The 18,556-nt window shown below is 55.6% G+C and overlaps 1 protein-coding gene across 3 annotated transcripts in view; it reads right to left on the reverse strand.

The window, feature by feature from the left end:
- AP3B2 (adaptor related protein complex 3 subunit beta 2) overlaps nt 1-18,556 on the reverse strand; it is a 54,469-nt gene that overhangs the window by 23,365 nt on the left and 12,548 nt on the right. For 2 of the 3 annotated variants that reach the window (XM_006035857.2, XM_014525800.2), the window contains exons 2-10: nt 10,310-10,385; nt 9,350-9,424; nt 8,234-8,329; nt 4,964-5,124; nt 3,107-3,173; nt 2,472-2,654; nt 1,060-1,236; nt 629-726; nt 41-95 (exon numbers count right to left, since the gene is read on the reverse strand). In XM_006035857.2, the coding sequence (XP_006035919.1) occupies nt 41-95; nt 629-726; nt 1,060-1,236; nt 2,472-2,654; nt 3,107-3,173; nt 4,964-5,124; nt 8,234-8,329; nt 9,350-9,424; nt 10,310-10,385 (988 nt within the window). Of the gene's footprint in view, nt 1-40; nt 96-628; nt 727-1,059; nt 1,237-2,471; nt 2,655-3,106; nt 3,174-4,963; nt 5,125-8,233; nt 8,330-9,349; nt 9,425-10,309; nt 10,386-16,708; nt 16,939-18,556 lie in introns of those variants that run through there. The other variant, XM_025192022.1, reaches the window with a different exon arrangement.

Raw genomic sequence — 18,556 nt, forward strand, 5'->3', positions numbered from 1 at the left:
GGGGGGGGGGGGGGGGGGGGAGGCAGAACTGGACACTCACCCTCCGCTTAATGGACATTGTGGCCACGTTCTGCAGCACCACATACTGCACCTCACTACAGGGGAGAAGAGAAGAGCAGTCAGCTGGTCAGGGATGAGGGGAATAGCCAAGGGAATGCATGCAATAGGCTGTTCTTACAGGAAGGAGGGCAGGTCTGTCCCCATCTCCCTCCTGTCCCTAGCACCCAGGCCAGGAGCTGGAATCCAAACACCAGACACTCTGTGGGCCAATGGCATTCCTAACAGCTCCTCAGCTTGACTTGATCCAAGACAAACTTCCACCATTGCTACTGAAATAGGCCTGAGATTCCTTCTAAAATGGGCTGCATCTAGGTTTAATCTCAGAAGCTCTCTGTGCTCCTGGTACTGCACTAATGAGATCCACCAGATCAGGCTGCCAGGGGGAGTCAGCATGAGAGCTCTGCCTTGCTGTGCCAGCTCTAGCCTGGATATGTCACTCACACATAGCAAAAGAACTCTGCTTCTGAATTCCCAGGAGATTACTTGTGAGGAGGATGGGGGATGTGGAGACAAGAGCCAAGCAGGTGATGAGGGTAAAAAAAGAGGGGAGGCTGTGGTGTCTGCCAACCTGTGACTCCTCAGGAGACGCACTAGTGCCTTGGCAATGACTCCGACCTCTGCCTTGGGTGCCAGGTGGAAGTAGAGCTGAGCTACAGCCATGACCACCTGCAGGGAGAGGGGGGAGGGTCACTGGGAGAAGAGAGAGCAGAGGTGGACAATCCAGTCTCTGGGTAAGAATCCCCTGCTTCCAGGGGCAGCTGACATCCCAGAGCTGCTTGTCAAAGTCCCATTACCAGTTAAGCCTGTACATAAACAGACAGACAGACAGGGGGTTCAGAAGCTCCCAATGCTCTCAGAGTGTGTGTGCATACATTCGTGCGTGCATCTCAGGTCACAGGCATCTTCCCTTGCTGCTCAGGAGCAGTTAAGGGTGCCACAAGCAGGCCCAGCATGGAGCGCTCAGGGGAGGCTGTGGTGGGCTGGTAGGGGGGTGCTCACAGCAGCATTGCGGCTCTGCAACAGGGGCTTGGTATTGCGCAGCAGCAGGCGGTGGTCAGGGTCCATGACGTAGGGCTTGCGCTTCACCAGGGAGGCGGTCTCTGTCTTGTCATCCTTGGCATCCTCCTCATCAGAGCCGTAGAAGGCCTTCTCCGCATTCTCCTCCAGCAGGGATTCCTGTAAGCACAGGGAGCAGCATGAGGTGTTAGGTCCACCTCAGAGCCCCTCCCAAAGCCCCTAGCCCCTCCCAAAGCCACGCCCCCTCCTTTTAGACCCCCTCACCCATCTGCTCTGCTAGGGACCCCCTTGTCACACAGGAACCTCCTTGTGCACAGGCTACCCTCCTGCAGCCCCTGTGCAACTTCCTCCACCCTCCCAACCCACTGCTGCTGTCTGCCCTGAAAAAGCAATGGGGGGAAGGTGACAAAGAGCACTGACCCTTAGAGACATACCCCACCTAATACTGCTCCTGCCTACTTGTGCCCCATCCCCTGCTGGCAAGGGGTAGGCTCCTGCTAGTGTCCTCAGCTCCTCATAACAGTGACCATGGCCTTTCAGGTGGCTACAGAATAAGTGGCAAAATGCCCAACCCTCACTCTGGTGACTGGAGAGCCAGCAACACTCCTCATCTGGGGATCTGTAGCATAGCTGGTTCTACTTCATGGCCCCGGCATTGGGGGTGTAGCCAAGGGTACATGGGTGCAGCCATGGCTCCGTTGTCCTCTAGCAATGCCAGGCTGCCAGGGACCACTGCACCTTCATAACTACACTCCAGCCTCTTCCCAATGCAGCACTGGAGCAACTACAGAGCTGCCCGAGACTCTCAGCCCCTTGGCTGCCACTGGCTAGTCCTATGAGGCTTTACTGGCAATGCACTCCAGCCCGGGTGGCCCCAAAGGGGCCCAGCACAGGTGTCTGAGCAATGCAGCAATGTCAAGGCCATTAACCTCCAACAGGTGGGGAATCACCACTGTAGTCTGACCAACTGCCCAGCCTCCCCCTGCACAAGTCCACACAGCCAGGCTGGGGCATATCTTTCAAAGGACACTGAGCCTTGACTGAAAGACTCCCAGTGGTGCTGGCCTCTCCTCTCCTTCTCCCAGGGAGCTGTTCCAGTAGCAAACAGTTCTCCCAGATTAAAATGTGCATCCAATTTCCAGTCTGAGCTCAGACTTGCTGAGAGCCAGCAAGGAGCAAGGGGCCAAAGGGCATGGGGACCTGTATGCAGCTCAGGAACCACAGACTGGACATGACCTCAAGCCCAGAACTCATGAAGAGGGGGTGGGCATGCTGTGCCTGTGACACCTGGCATAAGTCCCCTCCCTCCTTGAGCCCCTGTCCCAGTCCCAGACTCCTTCCCTGTCCCCTTAGCTCTGTGTTCATTGGTTACCTCTCCCACAGCCCACACTCACATTCTGGTTGGGGCTGAGGAACTGGGTGCGGGCATAGCGGGTCAGCATGTTGATGATCACCACCTGGCCCCACTCCTCCACATCAATCAGCAGGTTGCACAGCTTCCGGTAGTTCTTGTGGATCAAGTCGATCCGCTCAGGGCAGACCTCCTCAAAGGCCATCACCACACTGCCTGCCACCAGCTGGAGCCAGGAAGGGGGTGTGGAGAGAGACAGAGAGATGGCAAAGGAAGTGGGGTGGGCAGAGGGGTGGCAGCAGCAGGAGTTGCATTACCAGGGCCCTGCTTGTGTTTTCCAACAGCTGGCCCTCCCTACCAGTCTCTAGGGAGGCTCCCTCACGGCCCTGAGATGAAGGAAGAAGCCCCAGGGCCAGGGCCAGGCCCTGGGAGGAATCCTAGCTTTGAGGGCACTGCTGATGGGACAGTAGGGTGCCAGGTTGGGAACTTGCTGATAATGAAATAAGGTAGTGGCCCCCAGGGGGACAGAGAACTGGGTCCTTCGTGAAGCTAGAGCCCAGGTCAGGTCAACCTCTTAGGCAGCCTGGAGATGTCAGCCTGAAGAGAGGGTTGTATTAGAGACTCCTTTAATAATGCAGCTCCGCTCCACACAGGGTTCCCCAGGGCTGTCCCACTCACCGTGGTCTTATCTGCTAGCAGCTTCTCAATCACCTCAATCAGCTGGTCCTTCTGGTCCGAGTCCAGGCTGCATGAGAGAGTGAGCGAGAATAAGCCAAGCAGGATGCTGACAGCAGCAGTAGGGAACTGCTGCAGGGCAGTGGTTCCCACCATGTTTTTATGCTGCGAACTGGCATGGGAGCAGCAGAGCCAGCCTCCTCCCTCCTGGGGCTGTCCCCCGGCCCGGCTTGTGCCACAACCTGGCAGCCAACCCCTCATGGCCCGGTACTGGGCCACAGCTCAGTCGTTGGAAACTTCTGCTGTAGGGGACTGCCAAAGCCCTCCCCACCTTGAGCCAAAGCAGGCAGGGGTATGGGGCTGGCATTGCCTTCATGGACTTTTTGACAGACCTCAGGTATCACACCCAGCTACTCCCCAAGTGCAGGTGCCTGTGAGGGGAATCTCCATCAGTTGATGGAGTGCAGGGCCTATAAGTTATAACACACGGCAGAGTGGTCCCAGCTCCCTCTAGCAAAATGGGAACAGTAGAGAGATGTTTTTTTTACCTTTGCATCTGCTAATGGGAAGAGCACAGCACTTGATGCCAGGGGCATGAGGGTTCTGTGGCAAAAAGTCACCCCCCCCCCGGGTAACTGCTCAAGGGCTCCATTTCTTCCAGCCATATACAGGGGTCAAATATTTACCCAGGGAGATATGTGCAGGCGTATACCCCAGACCAAATAGTAGGTCTTGCTTTTCTCCCCTACCCTACTGCTCCACCTTGCCCCTGCCTGCCTCCAATCCATGTGAACCCTTTGCCTCCAGTCTGGAGCAGCTCCAGTCTGGCCTGCCCAATAGTGTCACTCCTGCGTCTGACCAATCATGACCCCTTGGTAATGTCTGTGGAGTCCAAACTCAAGAACTAAGTTGACTTTGCACTTTTTGTCCAGCTGCTACATTGCTCCTGCCATGTGACCCTAGCCAGGCACAGAGCTGACTACAGCCAGGTCCTTGCTAGTTACTTCCCTGGCTGCAGAGTGCATAAGGCCAGTCCGGGGAAATGTTTACTGATCCATTGCTTTTAATGACCAGAAGCAACCAGAGCAGTCATCCACCCCAGCCCAGCCCAGGGAGTCCTGCCCTGTGCCCAGCAATCTGCATCTCAAGCCATCAAAGTCATGAAGTGTGCAATGGCACAGCCCCTGAAAATGGAAGTTTAAGGAAATCCTTCCAAAATTCTTATGAAAAAGGAAGTATTGTAAAAGCAAGAACATCACCACCCCCTGCCCCACACACACCCTAAACCTCAGCTGCCCCACCATAGTGCCTTCTAGGCACTGAGATGCTTAGCCACATATCAGTAGGGCCCTGATGGCTTGTTGGTTACTGTACAGGCTTCATCTGGGGAGCCAATGCTTTGCCTGACACTCCTCAGCACTTGGTGTTGCCAGGCTGTGGGTCTCATTTCCAGTTGCTGTGGATTTCCTTGGTACCATCTGTGCTTGGGAAGGAACCTCACACCCTCCTGGGGCTTGCAGTCCCTGCCCAGGGAGCTGGAGGCAACCCACAGTGGTCCAGGAGAGGGTGGAGGTATGGCAGTGGCTAACTGGGTTCCCTTGGCAGCTGGGCAGTGAGTGGGGGTTGTAGGAAGTGCCCAGGCTCACATACCCATGGCCCCTTCATGCACAAAGCAGGATAGCTCTGGAATCACAATCCTGGCCAGGATGACTGGTCTCTGAGGGGATCTGCTGCACCCTCCTAAGGGCACAGAGGGGGTACAGATGGTGCCCAGTCAGGTGTGGCAGTCCTAGCTTCCTGCCTTGGTTGTGGTGCAAAGGGCTGCAGGAAAGGTGAGGCGAGGGCTGCAGGGGCTGTTACCTGTACAGCTTGGGGATGGCGTGAGCAGCAGTCTTGCGCACATATGGGGACATGTCCGATGCCGCCTCCTTGATGGCCAGCATCATGATGGGCACGATGATGGGCACACGGATGCTGGACAGGACCCGCAGGGCACTGGCTCTGATCAGCTGGTTGGGATCCTGCAGAGAGGGGGACAACATGGGGACAGTCCGGGGGGTTCTCAGCACCCATGGGTGCAGGAGAGAAGCTCACATGCTTGTGCTGGGAGGAAGGGGGCTCTGCTTTGCTCTCTGGAGCAGCAGTGGATTCCCTATGAGATGCAACTCCCTTCTCATTGACACTGACACCCAGCCCCACCAGTCCTGACTGCCAGGGTGCTGAGCCTGCTGAGTTCAGCATCACTGGGACTAACTCCAGCAGCCCCGGAGGGTGTAGAGAGAGGAAAACCAGAACCACCCCAGTGCTTGGGGCAGCTCCTGGGCACAGCAGACTTCTATGCTGCCTGGCACATGCACCCAGCACCAGATCCTTCAGTCCCTATCCCCTAGGGGCTTCCCAAGATCAGAGCCAAACCTAGGCCTTCCCACAGCTTTGCCACAACAGGGCTGGGGCTGGCCAGCCAGGGCTCCTCCTGGCCTACACAGGCATCTCTACCAGGAGCCTCTGGAAAAGGGTGGGGCAGCAGGTGGTCAGCCAGCGTGGGGCATGCCCCTCACTCTCGAGTTGGCTGTGCCACCACCTGCTCTTCTCCAACTCTGGCCCCAAAACCCTCCAGTCTGCACTTGGGCCCCTGCCTCAAAAGAGGACCCAGGGTGCAGCAGGCTCTCTGCCAGGCCACACCCTGGGCCTTCTTGCTCCATATCCAGTGCCACAGACCCAGACTGGCACATGCCTAGAGCAACCTTGACAGGGCCCAGCAGGGGCTTCCCCTATCAGTTTTCAAGTGACCAAGTCCTATAGGCAAACTATAGGCCCATCAGCCTGACCTCTATCGTGGGGAAGGCCTTAGAAAAGTTTATTAAAGAGGCCATCCTTAATGGACTGGCCAACACCAACATCCTGAGGGATAGCCAGCATGGGTTTGTTGCGGGTAGGTCGTGCTTGACCAATCTCATTTCCTTTTACGACCAGGGGACCTATTACCTGGACAAGGGAGAAGAGATCGATGTCATATATCTTGACTTCAAAAAAGCCTTCGATCGGGTATCCCACGATCACCTCTCGGTGAAACTGGCTAACTGTGGCCTTGGGTCCACCATGATCCGCTGGCTGGGAAATTGGTTCTGTGGCCGGAACCAGAGGGTGGTGGTTGACGGAAGTCAATTGTCATGGTGCCCTGTGACCAGTGGTCCCCCAAGGCTCTGTCCTTGGACCCATATTGTTCAACATCTTCATTAATGATGTGGACATTGGAGTCAGAAGCGGACTGGCCACGTTTGCCAATGACACCAAACTTTGGGGCAAAGTGTCCACAGCAGAAGACAGGAGGGTGATCCAGGCTGACCTGGACAGGCTCAGCAAGTGGGTGGATGAGAACCTGATGGTGTTGAACACTGAAAAATGCAAGGTTCTCCACCTTGGGAGGAAAAACTTGCAGCATCCTTGTAGGCTGTGCTACGCTGGCTAGCACTACGGAAGAAAGAGACTTGGGGGTCATCATTGACCACAAGATGAACATGAGCCTTCAACGTGATGCTGTGGCTAGTAAAGCGAGCAAAACGCTGGCTTGCATCCATAGATGCTTCTCAAGCAAATCCCGGGATGTCATTCTCCTGTTGTATTCAGCCTTGGTGAGGCCGCAGCTGGAGTACTGCATCCAGTTTTGGGCTCCACAATTCAAAAAGGATGTGGAGAAGCTTGAGAGAGTCCAGAGAAGAGTCACGCACATGATCAGAGGTCAGGAAAACAGACCTTACGACGACAGGCTGAGAGCTATGGGGCTCTTTAGCCTGGAAAAGCGCAGGCTCAGGGGTGATCTGATGGCCACCTATAAGTTTATCAGGGGTGACCACCAGTATTTGGGGGAATGTTTGTTCACCAGAGCGCCCCAAGGGATGACAAGGTTGAACAGTTATAAAACTACTGTAAGTCCATTTCAGGATGGACATAAGGAAGAATTTTTTTTAACTGTCCAAGCCCCCAAGGTCTGGAATAGCCTGCCAATGGAGGTGGTTCAAGCACCTACATTGAATACTTTCAGGAAAAAATTGGATGCTGATCTTGCTGGGATCCTACGACCCCAAATGACTTCCTGCCTTCAGGCGGGGGGCTGGGCTCGATGATTTTCTGAGGTCCCTTCCAGCCCTAATGTCTATGAAATCGATAAAGTTCCAAGTCCCAAATATAGTGTGGGCTTCTAAGAGGCCTCACAGGCCTTTCCCCTCCACACATCCACCCCTATCCCAGGCCACAGAGTTATCACACCAGCTCTGGTTCCAGCCTCATGTTTCCAGCCTCTCTATGCATCTCTTCCTCCATCCTGACTGACCTGTATCTTGAGGAGGAACTGGAGCTGTAAGCTGAGCACTGAGCAGATACTGGCAGGGGAGTGAGAAAGACCAGAAGCACCTGCTGGGATTGGGCACTGGACAGAACATGCCTGTGCACACTACCCAAGCCAGTGCCAGGGGGGTTGGGGTCATAGCACATTGCCCAGCACTCACATCCTCCTTTCTCATTTGGCTGCACTGTGGGGAGGCAGGGAGGGCAGAGTCTGTGCCAGCCTGTGCAAAGGGCAAAGGTGGCAGCAGGTTCTACTAGGCTGGCACTGGCACTGTGTGGGATGGGGGTGGAGAGAGGGACCAGAGGAGACGTGAGGTCAGGAGATGAGGATTTTAGGAAACCTGCCTGAGGCTTGCTCTGTGGGCAGCACCTCTCAGCCCAGGAGGTTCTGAGAGATGCGTGGTCAGGCTCTGTGGTCTGAGAGGTTTGGCTTTGTCTAGAAGCCCTAAGCATGGTCTCAACCAGGCTGCCAGACTGATAGAGAGAAAGAACATGAATGTACAGAAGCCCTTTCATGCCAGCAAGGGCTGTCCCAAGCAATAGGGCAGAGCCCTGTGTTTTCCTGCCCCTGGTTTAGCTAACAAATCTTCTCACAAAAAGCCCAACCAACAGTGAGATGGACACCAGCTGCTATCACCAACAGAGAGGGATCTATTTCTGCCACTTCTGAAAGATGATCAGGAGCTTGGAGGCAACACCCACTGCCAGCCCTCACAACACCCAAAAGATAACACACTCAAACTCCCACCCCCGCCCTCTCCCTGACAGCAGACTGCAGCACCTAACCTTTAGTCCCCGCTGGAAGGTGGAGATGGAGAGCAAGGCCAGGTCCTGCTGTTCCTCTGCGTATCGCACCAGGTAGACATACACCAGCTTCTTCACCTGCCAGGCAGAGATAGGTCCTTACTCAGCCAGGCTCTGAGCACCTGCCACCCTCAGGCACTCCCCTGCCCCATCACTCCAGCCTCCCCCACAGGGTGCCCAGCCCCCATGGGCACTGATTGAGAGAGGCGACTGTCCCTGCTGCTGGATTCAGGGCCTGGACATGCAACATGTTGGCACTGCTGTAGTAAAATAGTTCTCCACTGATCTCAGTTCCACTGGGATAGGAAGCAGTGTCAGCACTTTCTGGCAGGACTGGCTGTTACAGTTGCTTGCCACTGGATGGCAAAGCTGCTGCTAGGAGACAGTCTGCACTGAGCCCAGGGTTACCCCAGAATAACTGCAGACACACAACACCTATACCACTAATTTTCACCGGTGTATTTTTACTGTTGTTTTCCCCCAGGGTCACCCTACCCTGAACTCTATCATGTTACAAAGTACAGGGCTATGTGCTGTGTGTCTGCTCCTTTTTCACTGGTCAAAAGAAGTCCTAGCTCTCAGCATCTGTGTATGTATATGGAGGGGGGGTGGGCAGAAAGGAGTGTAGTTTCAGAGGCTGGAATGAGTTTGCTCAGTTTGGCAGGGCTGGGAGGGGGGGCAGTAAATGAGTTTTATTCCTTCTCCCAGAATCCTCTGTTGTGTTGCCATGTTTGGGACAGAGTCTGGGCCTGCTATGGCCCCAGGTTAGAACTCAACTCTACACAGTCCCATGGAATCCAGCTTGGCCAATTTACTGCCCTGTCTTGTGATGCATTGTCCCATAGCCCTCCTCCAGGCAAGTCCACTGTTTCACCCAGCAAGCAAGGGGGAGAATGAGACAGAAGATCCCACCAGCTGAGAGTAAGAAGCCACACAAAATCTCAGAGCAGTCTGCTGCTTCCCCCAAGAAGGGGTTGTCCCAGAATCTCAGCAGCTTCAGACCCCATGCAGCATACCAGCAACCACCCAGCAGGCACTGGTCCCTTTGGACACTGCCCCGCTGGCAGATAACACCACGATGCCCAAGGAGCTGCCTACCTCGATATTCTTGCAAGCCACATTTTTTACAACAGCTGGAAAGAGGTCAGACGCGTTCTTCCCCCGGGCGATCATCTGCAGAGAAGGGAGGGGAGAGCGTGAAGGCACAGCCTGGATGCAGGGGTGTAGCTGGCTCAGAGCACGTCAGAGATTCAATTAAACCACAGCATGGGGAGAAATCCACAATCTTGGGCTGCAAATCCATTGGTTTCCACCACCTGGGTGAGAAAGTGGAATCCCTCCTCGACTACTGGGGGGGGGGTGGGTCACAGTCCCTAGCACAGTGGGGCTCTGATCTACACCTTGGTCCCAGGCACAACTGAAACACGTCACAACAGCAGCAGTGTGACGACTCTCAGCCTCTCCTAAGACAAGCAGAAGGACAACAGATGCCTGATCAGCTCTGACCCACATAGCACAGGCAGTGGCCAGCCAAAGAGCTGAAGCTGGAGATGCTGGACCTGACCACACTGGTGAATGGGAGGGGAGGGTGGTTTCTGATGCAGAGGGAAGGCCAACAGGGCAGCAAGGTCTGGGGGAACAGGCATGAGACAAGGAAGCAGGAGGGCCCTGGATCTACTCCAGGCACTGACACAACTTCCTGGTAGATTGCCAGCAAATACAATCTCCCTTCTCCCTACTGTGACTCAGTTTCCCCATCTGCAAAATGGAGGGGATGGTTCATGCAGGAGTGGGGGCTAACTCACCTCTCTTAGTTCAGTGCTCAATCAGTGCTAATTACTGACACTGGTGGGACAGTTTCACCCTTGCAGTGTCCACATGGTAATTAGGGGTCTGGGAGGCCAACCCCACATGTAGGGGGAATGGAGGCACAGAAGCCTGCCTGTACAGTCACTGAGCAACCCTGCAACTGAGCAGTCACTGAGCAACTCAGCAGCTCCTGGCACCTGGGGCCTTATGCCATGCTCTGTGGTTCTAGCCCATCTGCCCGACACTCACAGCGACAATCCTCTTCATGGCCTCCAGCTTCAGAGAGTCCTTGTTGCTGTCCAGCATCTCCTTCAGGTCATCATGCCTGCAAAACAAGAAGAACCCTCAAAGAAGGAGTTATAGATGCCAGGCAGGCACCTGGGGCCAACCCTCCCTGCTGATCCCTCAGGCACCAGCACAGGTAGCTGCCAGTCCTCCCTGCACCAGGCCATCCCACAGAAACTGCAGCCCTGGGCATCCAACACACTGCTGCTGGTAACAATCTCTACCCAGCTCAGGATTTCAGTGCACTCTAAAAATCATTTGTATTCACTTTCTCAAGCATCCTCAGTGAATGGATATGCAGCAACCTTCTTTCACCAGTGAGGAAACTGAGGCAGGACACTGCCCAATGCAGGTCTGTTAACCACCTCATAGGAACCCCCGACCCATCAGGATAGGCAGGGCTTTCCCAGGGGGCTGGTATCAGTTGCTTAACACCAGAAGGGAAACACTGTGCTTCCTAGGGGTTGAAGAGCCAGGCCATCTGACCCACACCCCAGCCTGCTGGAACATACGAGACCCAGGTCTGACCCAGGGAGCTGAGCTGGAGCATGGGCACCGCTGGCACGTCCCAAAGCTTGGTGGATTCCCGAGTTTGTGGCCCCAACTATTGACACAGACATCAGGAAGACAGGAGAGAGAAACCTGCGGTAGCAGATGCTCAAAGCAGTCCTACGCTGGGAGGGTTGAGGGAGAGCGGGTAGATGGGTCCCTAGAGTCTGGATGCTTTGCTACAGCCCAGGTGAACCTCTTGGCTCTGAAAGCCAGTGATACCACCCATGGTATCTGAGGTGCTCTGTACCTGCAGGAAGGGCTGGATCCTTCTTTGCCTGGGGTGGGGGGGAAGATCAGCATCCCCGGCTGAGGGCCTAACAAGTGGCTGTCTGAGGAAGTGCAGAAGAGTCATCAGCAACACAGACAGCAATCCTGGCCTGACTCCCAGTCTCATGACTTTTGGGGCTTTACTAAATCCCCAACTCCTGGAGTCCTGTGACTTGGGAGTGTCTTTGCTTTTACAGAGGACATAAGGAGAACATTTCCTGCCCTTGGGGCTGCAGGGAGAAGGTGGAAAGCACAGCCTGCATGGGTCATGAAGGCACAGAGGCCCCATGGCAGTGACAATCCCCAAGCGGATTTTTCTTCTTCTTCTTCTTTTTTTTTTAAATCTCTCTCATGATTTGCTACTCGCTCCCCTAATCCCAGGGCCTAACTCCCAAATTCTGAACACTGGTGTCTGGCACCCCTGTGTCACCCGGCAGGCAGGACGGAGGCTACATTGTTGTAGAGCTGGGAACGGAGGAGCTGTCGTTCTCAGCCCTTGAAGTGTGCTAGTCAGGCTGATCTGCTCCGTTCCCTGTGGCCTGCGCCCGAAACCCTTCTTCCATCTGGAGCTCAGACAACACCCAGCCAGCCAGGCTGCACAGTCCAGACCTGGGACTAGAGACCGTGGCTCTGTCTCTTCTCCCAGGAAACGAATAGGCTCGACAAGGCTGGGATAGTTCTGGGACCACAGCCTGGGCTGGGTGTGAAGGCTCCTGCCAGTCCCCGTTTCATCCAGAAGCAGTCACGTGCCCAGCATAAAGCTCTGAGCTAGTCCTTGGGGACCTTTGCTCTTGGCCCCATCTCCCCTAGAGCTGCCAACCTCCACCCCAACTGCCTGCTGCAACCTCAAACCAGCACTGGCTCAGACTGCAGGCTGCGAAAACCAGCTGCTGGGTGCAGTGCTCCAGCCACAACATTTACCCAAAGAAACCTCTTCCTGCAGCCTGCGCCCTGCCTCTGGGACGTGGCTGGAACCCGCACAGCTTTTACAGTTTTGCTACTCCTTCTGCACACACACACAGCCGCTTATCTCCCACCGCCAGCCTGGGAGCTCTTGCAGGGCAATGAGAGGGGCCCAGCTGGGAGCAGTAGGCCCCCCACTCCCCAGCCAGGGTCCAGCCACACCTGGGGTCACTGCCTCTCACAGCAGTGACTTGGCACAACCCAGTGCCTGGGAGCTGCGCTATCTGCTGTGGATAAAGAGCTCACAGAAGGATTACCAGGGAAGGACTCTCCAACCATGTGGCTCATGGCTGTAAGCAGCTCCCAACCCCCTGCTCCAAGCAGCTCGAAGGGACTCCTTCCCCATCCGCTTTGGGGCACAGGCCTGAGCACTGTCAGTCCTTCCAACCCGCTGAGCCTGGGCAGTGCTTAGCCCTACAATCTGGACTGAGCAAGCTGGCTCCCAAGGCTTTTCTCTGTCCATCCCAGCAACACTACATCAAGACTTTCACTATCCATGCCCCAGCAAAGGATCGGAGCCACAGGATCAAGAGACAAGCAAAAGGACATGCAGAGGTGGCCCCTCACAGCAGCACGTGGAGATCCTCACAGACCTGGGTCCCTCTCATATGCCCGGAGAAGCCACCGTAGCGAAGGGATGGGGAGATACGGACACTCGTCCCCACTGCAGGAAGCAGGTGCTACCTGAAGCCGACAGGTCCGAGCGGATGGGAGTTCATGCCTGGGAGCACCAGGTGCAGCAGACCCGCAGGAGGCCGATGGCCTGGTACATGGATTGAGCTCAAGGGTATAATGCCAGGTTGCTCCACACACAGAAGAGCCCAGGTGCCACCAACACGCACGGCCTGGAGCACAGCTGGCGCACAGCGCAGGTCAGGGGCAACACGATTCCCCGCAGCACAGGGCCCCGATCCCACGAGACTGCCCGCATGGCCATCAGCCCCGAGACGTGCCGAACCAAGCCGGCTGCTCCCGACGCGCCGCACCCTCCACCTGCGCTGGGCAGAACCTGCCTTGGCTAGAAGCAGCCTGGGGCTCCCACCCATATCAGCCACTCACGTTGCCATCAGTGGCGCAGGCAGGTCACGCCTCATGGCAGCCGTGCCAAGCACGATAGCAGTAAACCAGCTTCCGGCTTGACGCTTTCCAGCTGCAAGCACCGGGCTCACCTTGTGAGCCCGACTGAACTAGCAAATAAAGCATTTCATAACCTCCCCGGGGATGTTTGAGCAACTTATATGGCTGAGGAAGGGAGAGGGCAGGGAGGCGAAGGGAAGGGCTGGGTCCCTCACTGCGCAGAACAGGCATCGGTTTTACAGGGCTCTCAGGCAGCGATTCCCCCGTTCGCGGGGCGGGGGAAAGGGGCTCGTGCCCAGCTCAGGCCTGCGCAATCCCGACACGCAGCTCAGGGCCAGAGTCGGCCACCAAAACCCACCTGGGAGCTGGGACACTCAGACAGCTGCTCCCTAAATAGGGAGGGGGAGCTGAAACCACCAGAAAGATTGGGCTCCCGGTTTTGTGACAAGCTTGCTCTGCGTGGGGTGCAGACGGACGGGGGAGGGAAGGCTGCGGTGAACCCCAGGGCGGTGACAGGTCAGGGGACGGGTGGGTTTCGAGGCACAGGGGGGGTCAGCGTCCTTTGGGGAAGTGCGTCTCTGCCACACCACGGCAGGGGGGGTTGCCCAAGGCCTCAGTGAGCAAATCGGGACCTCCCACAGCTTAGCCCGCAGCCCAGCAAAGGCAGGGGACGCGAGCGGACTTGAACCCCTGGCAGCCCCTGCCCAAAGGTCGCCGGGCCGGGAGGCCGAGGAGCTGCCTGCTTCGGGCAGGGAACCCAACCCACAGCTGCCCGTGAAATATTTATGCCCCGTCAGGAATTCATTTACAGCAGCCTGAAAAGGAGCCGGAAGGCCGGGGCCGGTTGCCACAGCAACCGCAATGCTTGGTCTTCTCGCATGGCCTCTGCTCTTTCTCCTTAACGGGCGTATTGCCACCGCTGGCGGCGGGCTGGGGTTACAGACCGGCAGATGAGGTGCCTTCCGTCTAGCAGCCTGTGGCCATGGGGGGATGCAAGTCACCTGTGGGTTGAGCTGGCTGGTCCTCAGCTCCAGCGATCCATAACTACAGCACCCGCTGAGCATCCTCCCATGCCCTCCTCAGCAGCCTCCCTCCCCAGGAACGCGGCCCCGCGGCCTGGCTGCACAGACATCGGGGGGCAGCTCTGTCCTAGAGAGCAGGAGCTCTCTAGCGGATCCCAAGTCTTGGCAGGACAGGCCTAGGCCACATTAGTGGGAATCAGCTCAACCTGGAAATAAACCAGCCCCAATCTAACATCTTCTACAAGGTCTTTTCTTCAAAAAAAGAAATTAAAAAATGCTATAAATCGCAATTTTACATGCACAGACAAAAAGTAATCCGACCCAAGCACATGGCAGCAGCTGGCCTCATAGTTTGGAGCCCAATCTTGGAGGCTCTCCACACTCAGATGTCTCATTGATGGCACTGGAGGTGCTAGGGGCCAATTCCCTCCTGGAACAAAGGAATGGCATTTAATAGAGGGGGAAGCAAAAGGGCTGGATTCTCACCTGGTGCAAATCTGCAAAGTGAATTCAATGGGATTACACTGAGTTGCAGCAGCTGAGAGTCTGGCTGGCACAGCTTAAATCACGCAGAGTTCTGCAGCCGTGTGGTTGTGCCCTATTCAATTCCACAGGGTAGGTTAAACACGCACGCCCCTATGGAAATGCCAGAACCGTCTGCTAAATCCTACAGTGACTTTCCAAGAGACGCTGCACATGCATTAGCCCATGAGCTTCCCTAACTGCACAGAAGTTACTTCAAGACAAACAAAGAAATCCCAAGCAGTTTTCCAAAACAGCACCAGACTCTCCTCCAAGCAAGAGCAAATATCAAACAGAGCTATGGGTAGGTCTGAGCTGGTTCCAGAATCTCAAGGTATCTGAAGTATTTATTTTGGGGTTTGAGGGCAGGACCTCTCTGATTTACATCCAATGCTCAGGGAGCCGCTTTGCACTGCAACTGTCAAGTATCCTCCACCCCAGACCTTTCAGCCTGGGGCTTCAGATACTCCCAAATCCATCAGCAGGCATATATGTGCAGACCCAAGCCCGGAGACTTGGGGTTCAGATACCCGCGAGTCTCACTTGCCCTCAGCCAACAGCCGCAGCTGTGGGAAGAAGAATCAAAGTTTCTAGACAGGATGACACTCGCACCCAGGTGGAAATCAAGGCCTTCATGAATCACAAACTTAACCCTGAGATCAGCTCTAATGACCACAGCACCAACACACCGCAGTGGAGATTGCAATGAGGATAAGGAAAGGCACCTTCCGCTGCAAGGCCGCCCCTGCCTCAGCACTTCGGGGGCAGTGGGAACAGCTCTCACATTTGAGGGAAGTGCGAGAGAGGTATTAAGGAAGGAAACAGTGCATTTAGATCTGGACTGTCCTGAGCACAGACTGAGCGAATTGCTTCATGCTCAAGGGATGCAGATTTGGGAAAGCCTGAATGAAATCACTCCCACTGGTTCCTGAGCTGCTCAAACCACAGAAACTAGAATCTCGGTTCTTTGCAGCGCTTCTCCAGTGCCACCGTGGAGGCCAGAGCCCACAGGCAACAGGGCATCAAGCCACTCAGCAGGCAGGGGCAGCGCAACACAGCAAGGCTGGAACTGAGCAAGGCCCTACCTACTGGGGTGTATTTGTGGCCTCTAGCAACTCACCCTCATAGGGCCCTCTCCTCCCCTGCCCCAAACCCCATGCTGGTTCAGCGAGCGACACAGACGTCATTGCAAGGCAGCCGGTATGCTCCAGCACTTTTCACTCTGGGTGCTGAAAGTAGCCCCTTAGCTTGAGGCAACAGGGAACCTGGACAAGAACAGGGGTGAGGGGGTCAGGGCTGGTGGGAGGGATCCCCAGAACCAGGGTCAGATAGCTGCGCTTCCCCTACGCTCTCCCAGACATGGGCCAGGAGGAGAGGCCAGGCCCCTCAGCAAACTCGGCACCATGGATCTGGCAAGTACCCTGTCAGGGCTTGGCAATGTTTTGCAGGTTCTTACCACTCGCCCTCCAGCAGTCCAGCCCTCTGGCCCAACACCCCCTGACAAGCAGCAGCCCAGTCCACGAGGGCCCTTGTACCTCCCAGTGCCCACAGCTAAGACAAAGCACAAGCATGCTCATCATACCTTGATGCAGATGCCCCTAGTCTCAGGAAGACTATGGCATACTCCCGTGCCACCCTCAGGGCAGTGGAAGAGGAGCTTGGAGATGGCAGTTTGCATCTCTACAAGCAGGCACAGTGCAGGGCGGGGGGGACCTTTCTTTCCCTTTCAAAGGGGTCAGGGCCGCAGAGCAGGGGGAAGCCCCATGGGAAGAGTCTCTTCTCACTCATCCCGCTTCTGCCACTGTCCTGCTCCCTAGGACTCACTGGGTGGCTTGGGGCAGCGAATGGCTCCATGCAGCTGCCCCAGTCCCAGCCCCAGCACTTTCCTAGCTCCGAGACAGCCAGCGGGACTGCGCTGACAGGGTGAGGGGCACAGTTTGGTGCTCACCGCCTGCCCTACCGTAGTGGCTGTGTCCGATTGGCACCAGCACTGTTGTCTGGGGCTGGTTGCTGCTCGGGTGCCTTGAGCAGCCGGAGCTCATCGGCTTGCAGGGCGCTGTCCCAGCTCTGCTGCCCACCCTCGGCTGGCAGCACTGGGCTCTTGGCATCCTCGCCCGCTGCCCCCGGAGGGCACCTCACCAGGTTCATGGCACTGGCTGGCAACTGCAGCAGCTTCTGCATCGGCTTCATTGCGGGGCCGAGCCACGTTTGCAGGCAGTTGGGGCTGGGGCTGTGACTCAGCGACGGGGCTGTCCCCGCTCCGCCTCCGCCTGCAACCTGATGCTTCTGCTGCTGGGGCCGGCCAGGCTGGGCTGGGCTGGGCTCCCTGCTACAGCCCCAGCCCCTGAGCCCAGGCTGCAGCTCCTGCTGCAGGGGTCAGATCTTGCAGTCCCCGCTGGGTCACTCAGGGAGGACCTGGCAACAACCCAGCCCTGGCACTGGAGGATGCTGCTGTGCTGCCAGGCCCCAAGCAGCCCCATCTGCAGCTCAGGACAGCATCTCCTGCCCCACTCCTGGCCACAGCCCCTGTGCCTAAGTGAGGAATGGTCACTGCCTCACCAGGCCCAGAATGGGGGAGGGCCTTGAAGCATCGACAGATGAGAAATACACCGGGAACTGTACACCCAGAGGGGTGTGGAGTTCCCTGGGTTGGTCTCAAGTAAAAGGGAGGGAGATTCACAACTTACAGACTAACCCAGGAGACAGAGAAAGAGAGAGAGGTGGGGGGAGGAGATGGATGGACAGAAGGATGGATGGAGAGAGAGAATGATTAATGGATAGTGACAGAGAGAGACAGAGATGGATGGATAAAAAGAGAAAAATGGATGGACAGAGAGAGAGAGAGAGAGAGAGAGAGAGAGAGAGAGAGAGAGAGAGAGATGGGTGGACAGAAAGAGGGAGAGATGGATGTGTAGTGAGAGAAAAAGATGGAAGGAAATAGAGATGGATGGATAGATAGTGAGAGGTACATAGATGACCAGAGAGAGATAGAGAGAAAAGGATGGATATAGAGAGGGATGGACAGAGAGTGGGAGAGATGGATGGATGGTGACAGAAAGTGGAATAGAGAAAGATGGATGGATAGACAAAGAAAGATGATTGGATAGAGAGAGAGGTGCAGAAAAAGAGAAAAATGAATGGAGAGAGAGATGGATGGATGGACAAAAGATGGATAGATAGAGAGAGCATGATGGATATATAGATTGGGAAGAATAGAAAGAGGGATTTGGATGGAGAGAGGGGGATGGAGAAATGCATGGAGAAAGATGTATGATTAGAGAGACTGCAAGATGGATGGCTGGACAGATACAGAGAGATGGATGGAAAAAGAGGGAGATGGATGGAAAAAATGAATGAATAGAGAGAGATGGATGGAATGAGAGAGAGGGGGGCAGGATAAAAAGAAAGAGAGCAAGTTGGCCAACAGAGTGAGGGGTGGATGTATAGAGAAGGAGAGAAAGATGGATAGACAGAGAAAGCAATGGATGGATGGATAGATAGAGAGAAAGATGGATTGAGAGAGAGGGATGTATGATTAGAGAGAGAGAATGCAAGACAGATGGACAGAGATGGATGGATGGAGAGAGAGATGGACAGAAAGTGAGAGAGAGTGTTGGATAAAGAGGGAAGTGGATGGAGAAAGAGCAAGATAGGTGGATAGAGAAGGAGTGAGAGATACATAGACAGAGCGATGGATGGATGGATAAATAGAGAGAGATGGATGGAGAGAAAGAGATAGAGAGAAGGATGGATAGAGAGATGCAGAGATAGAGATGAAGAGAGTAATGCAAGGATAGCAAGAGAGGGA

The sequence above is a fragment of the Alligator sinensis genome, unplaced genomic scaffold (assembly GCF_000455745.1).
Source record: "Alligator sinensis unplaced genomic scaffold, ASM45574v1 scaffold900_1, whole genome shotgun sequence".
Taxonomy (NCBI): domain Eukaryota; kingdom Metazoa; phylum Chordata; order Crocodylia; family Alligatoridae; genus Alligator; species Alligator sinensis.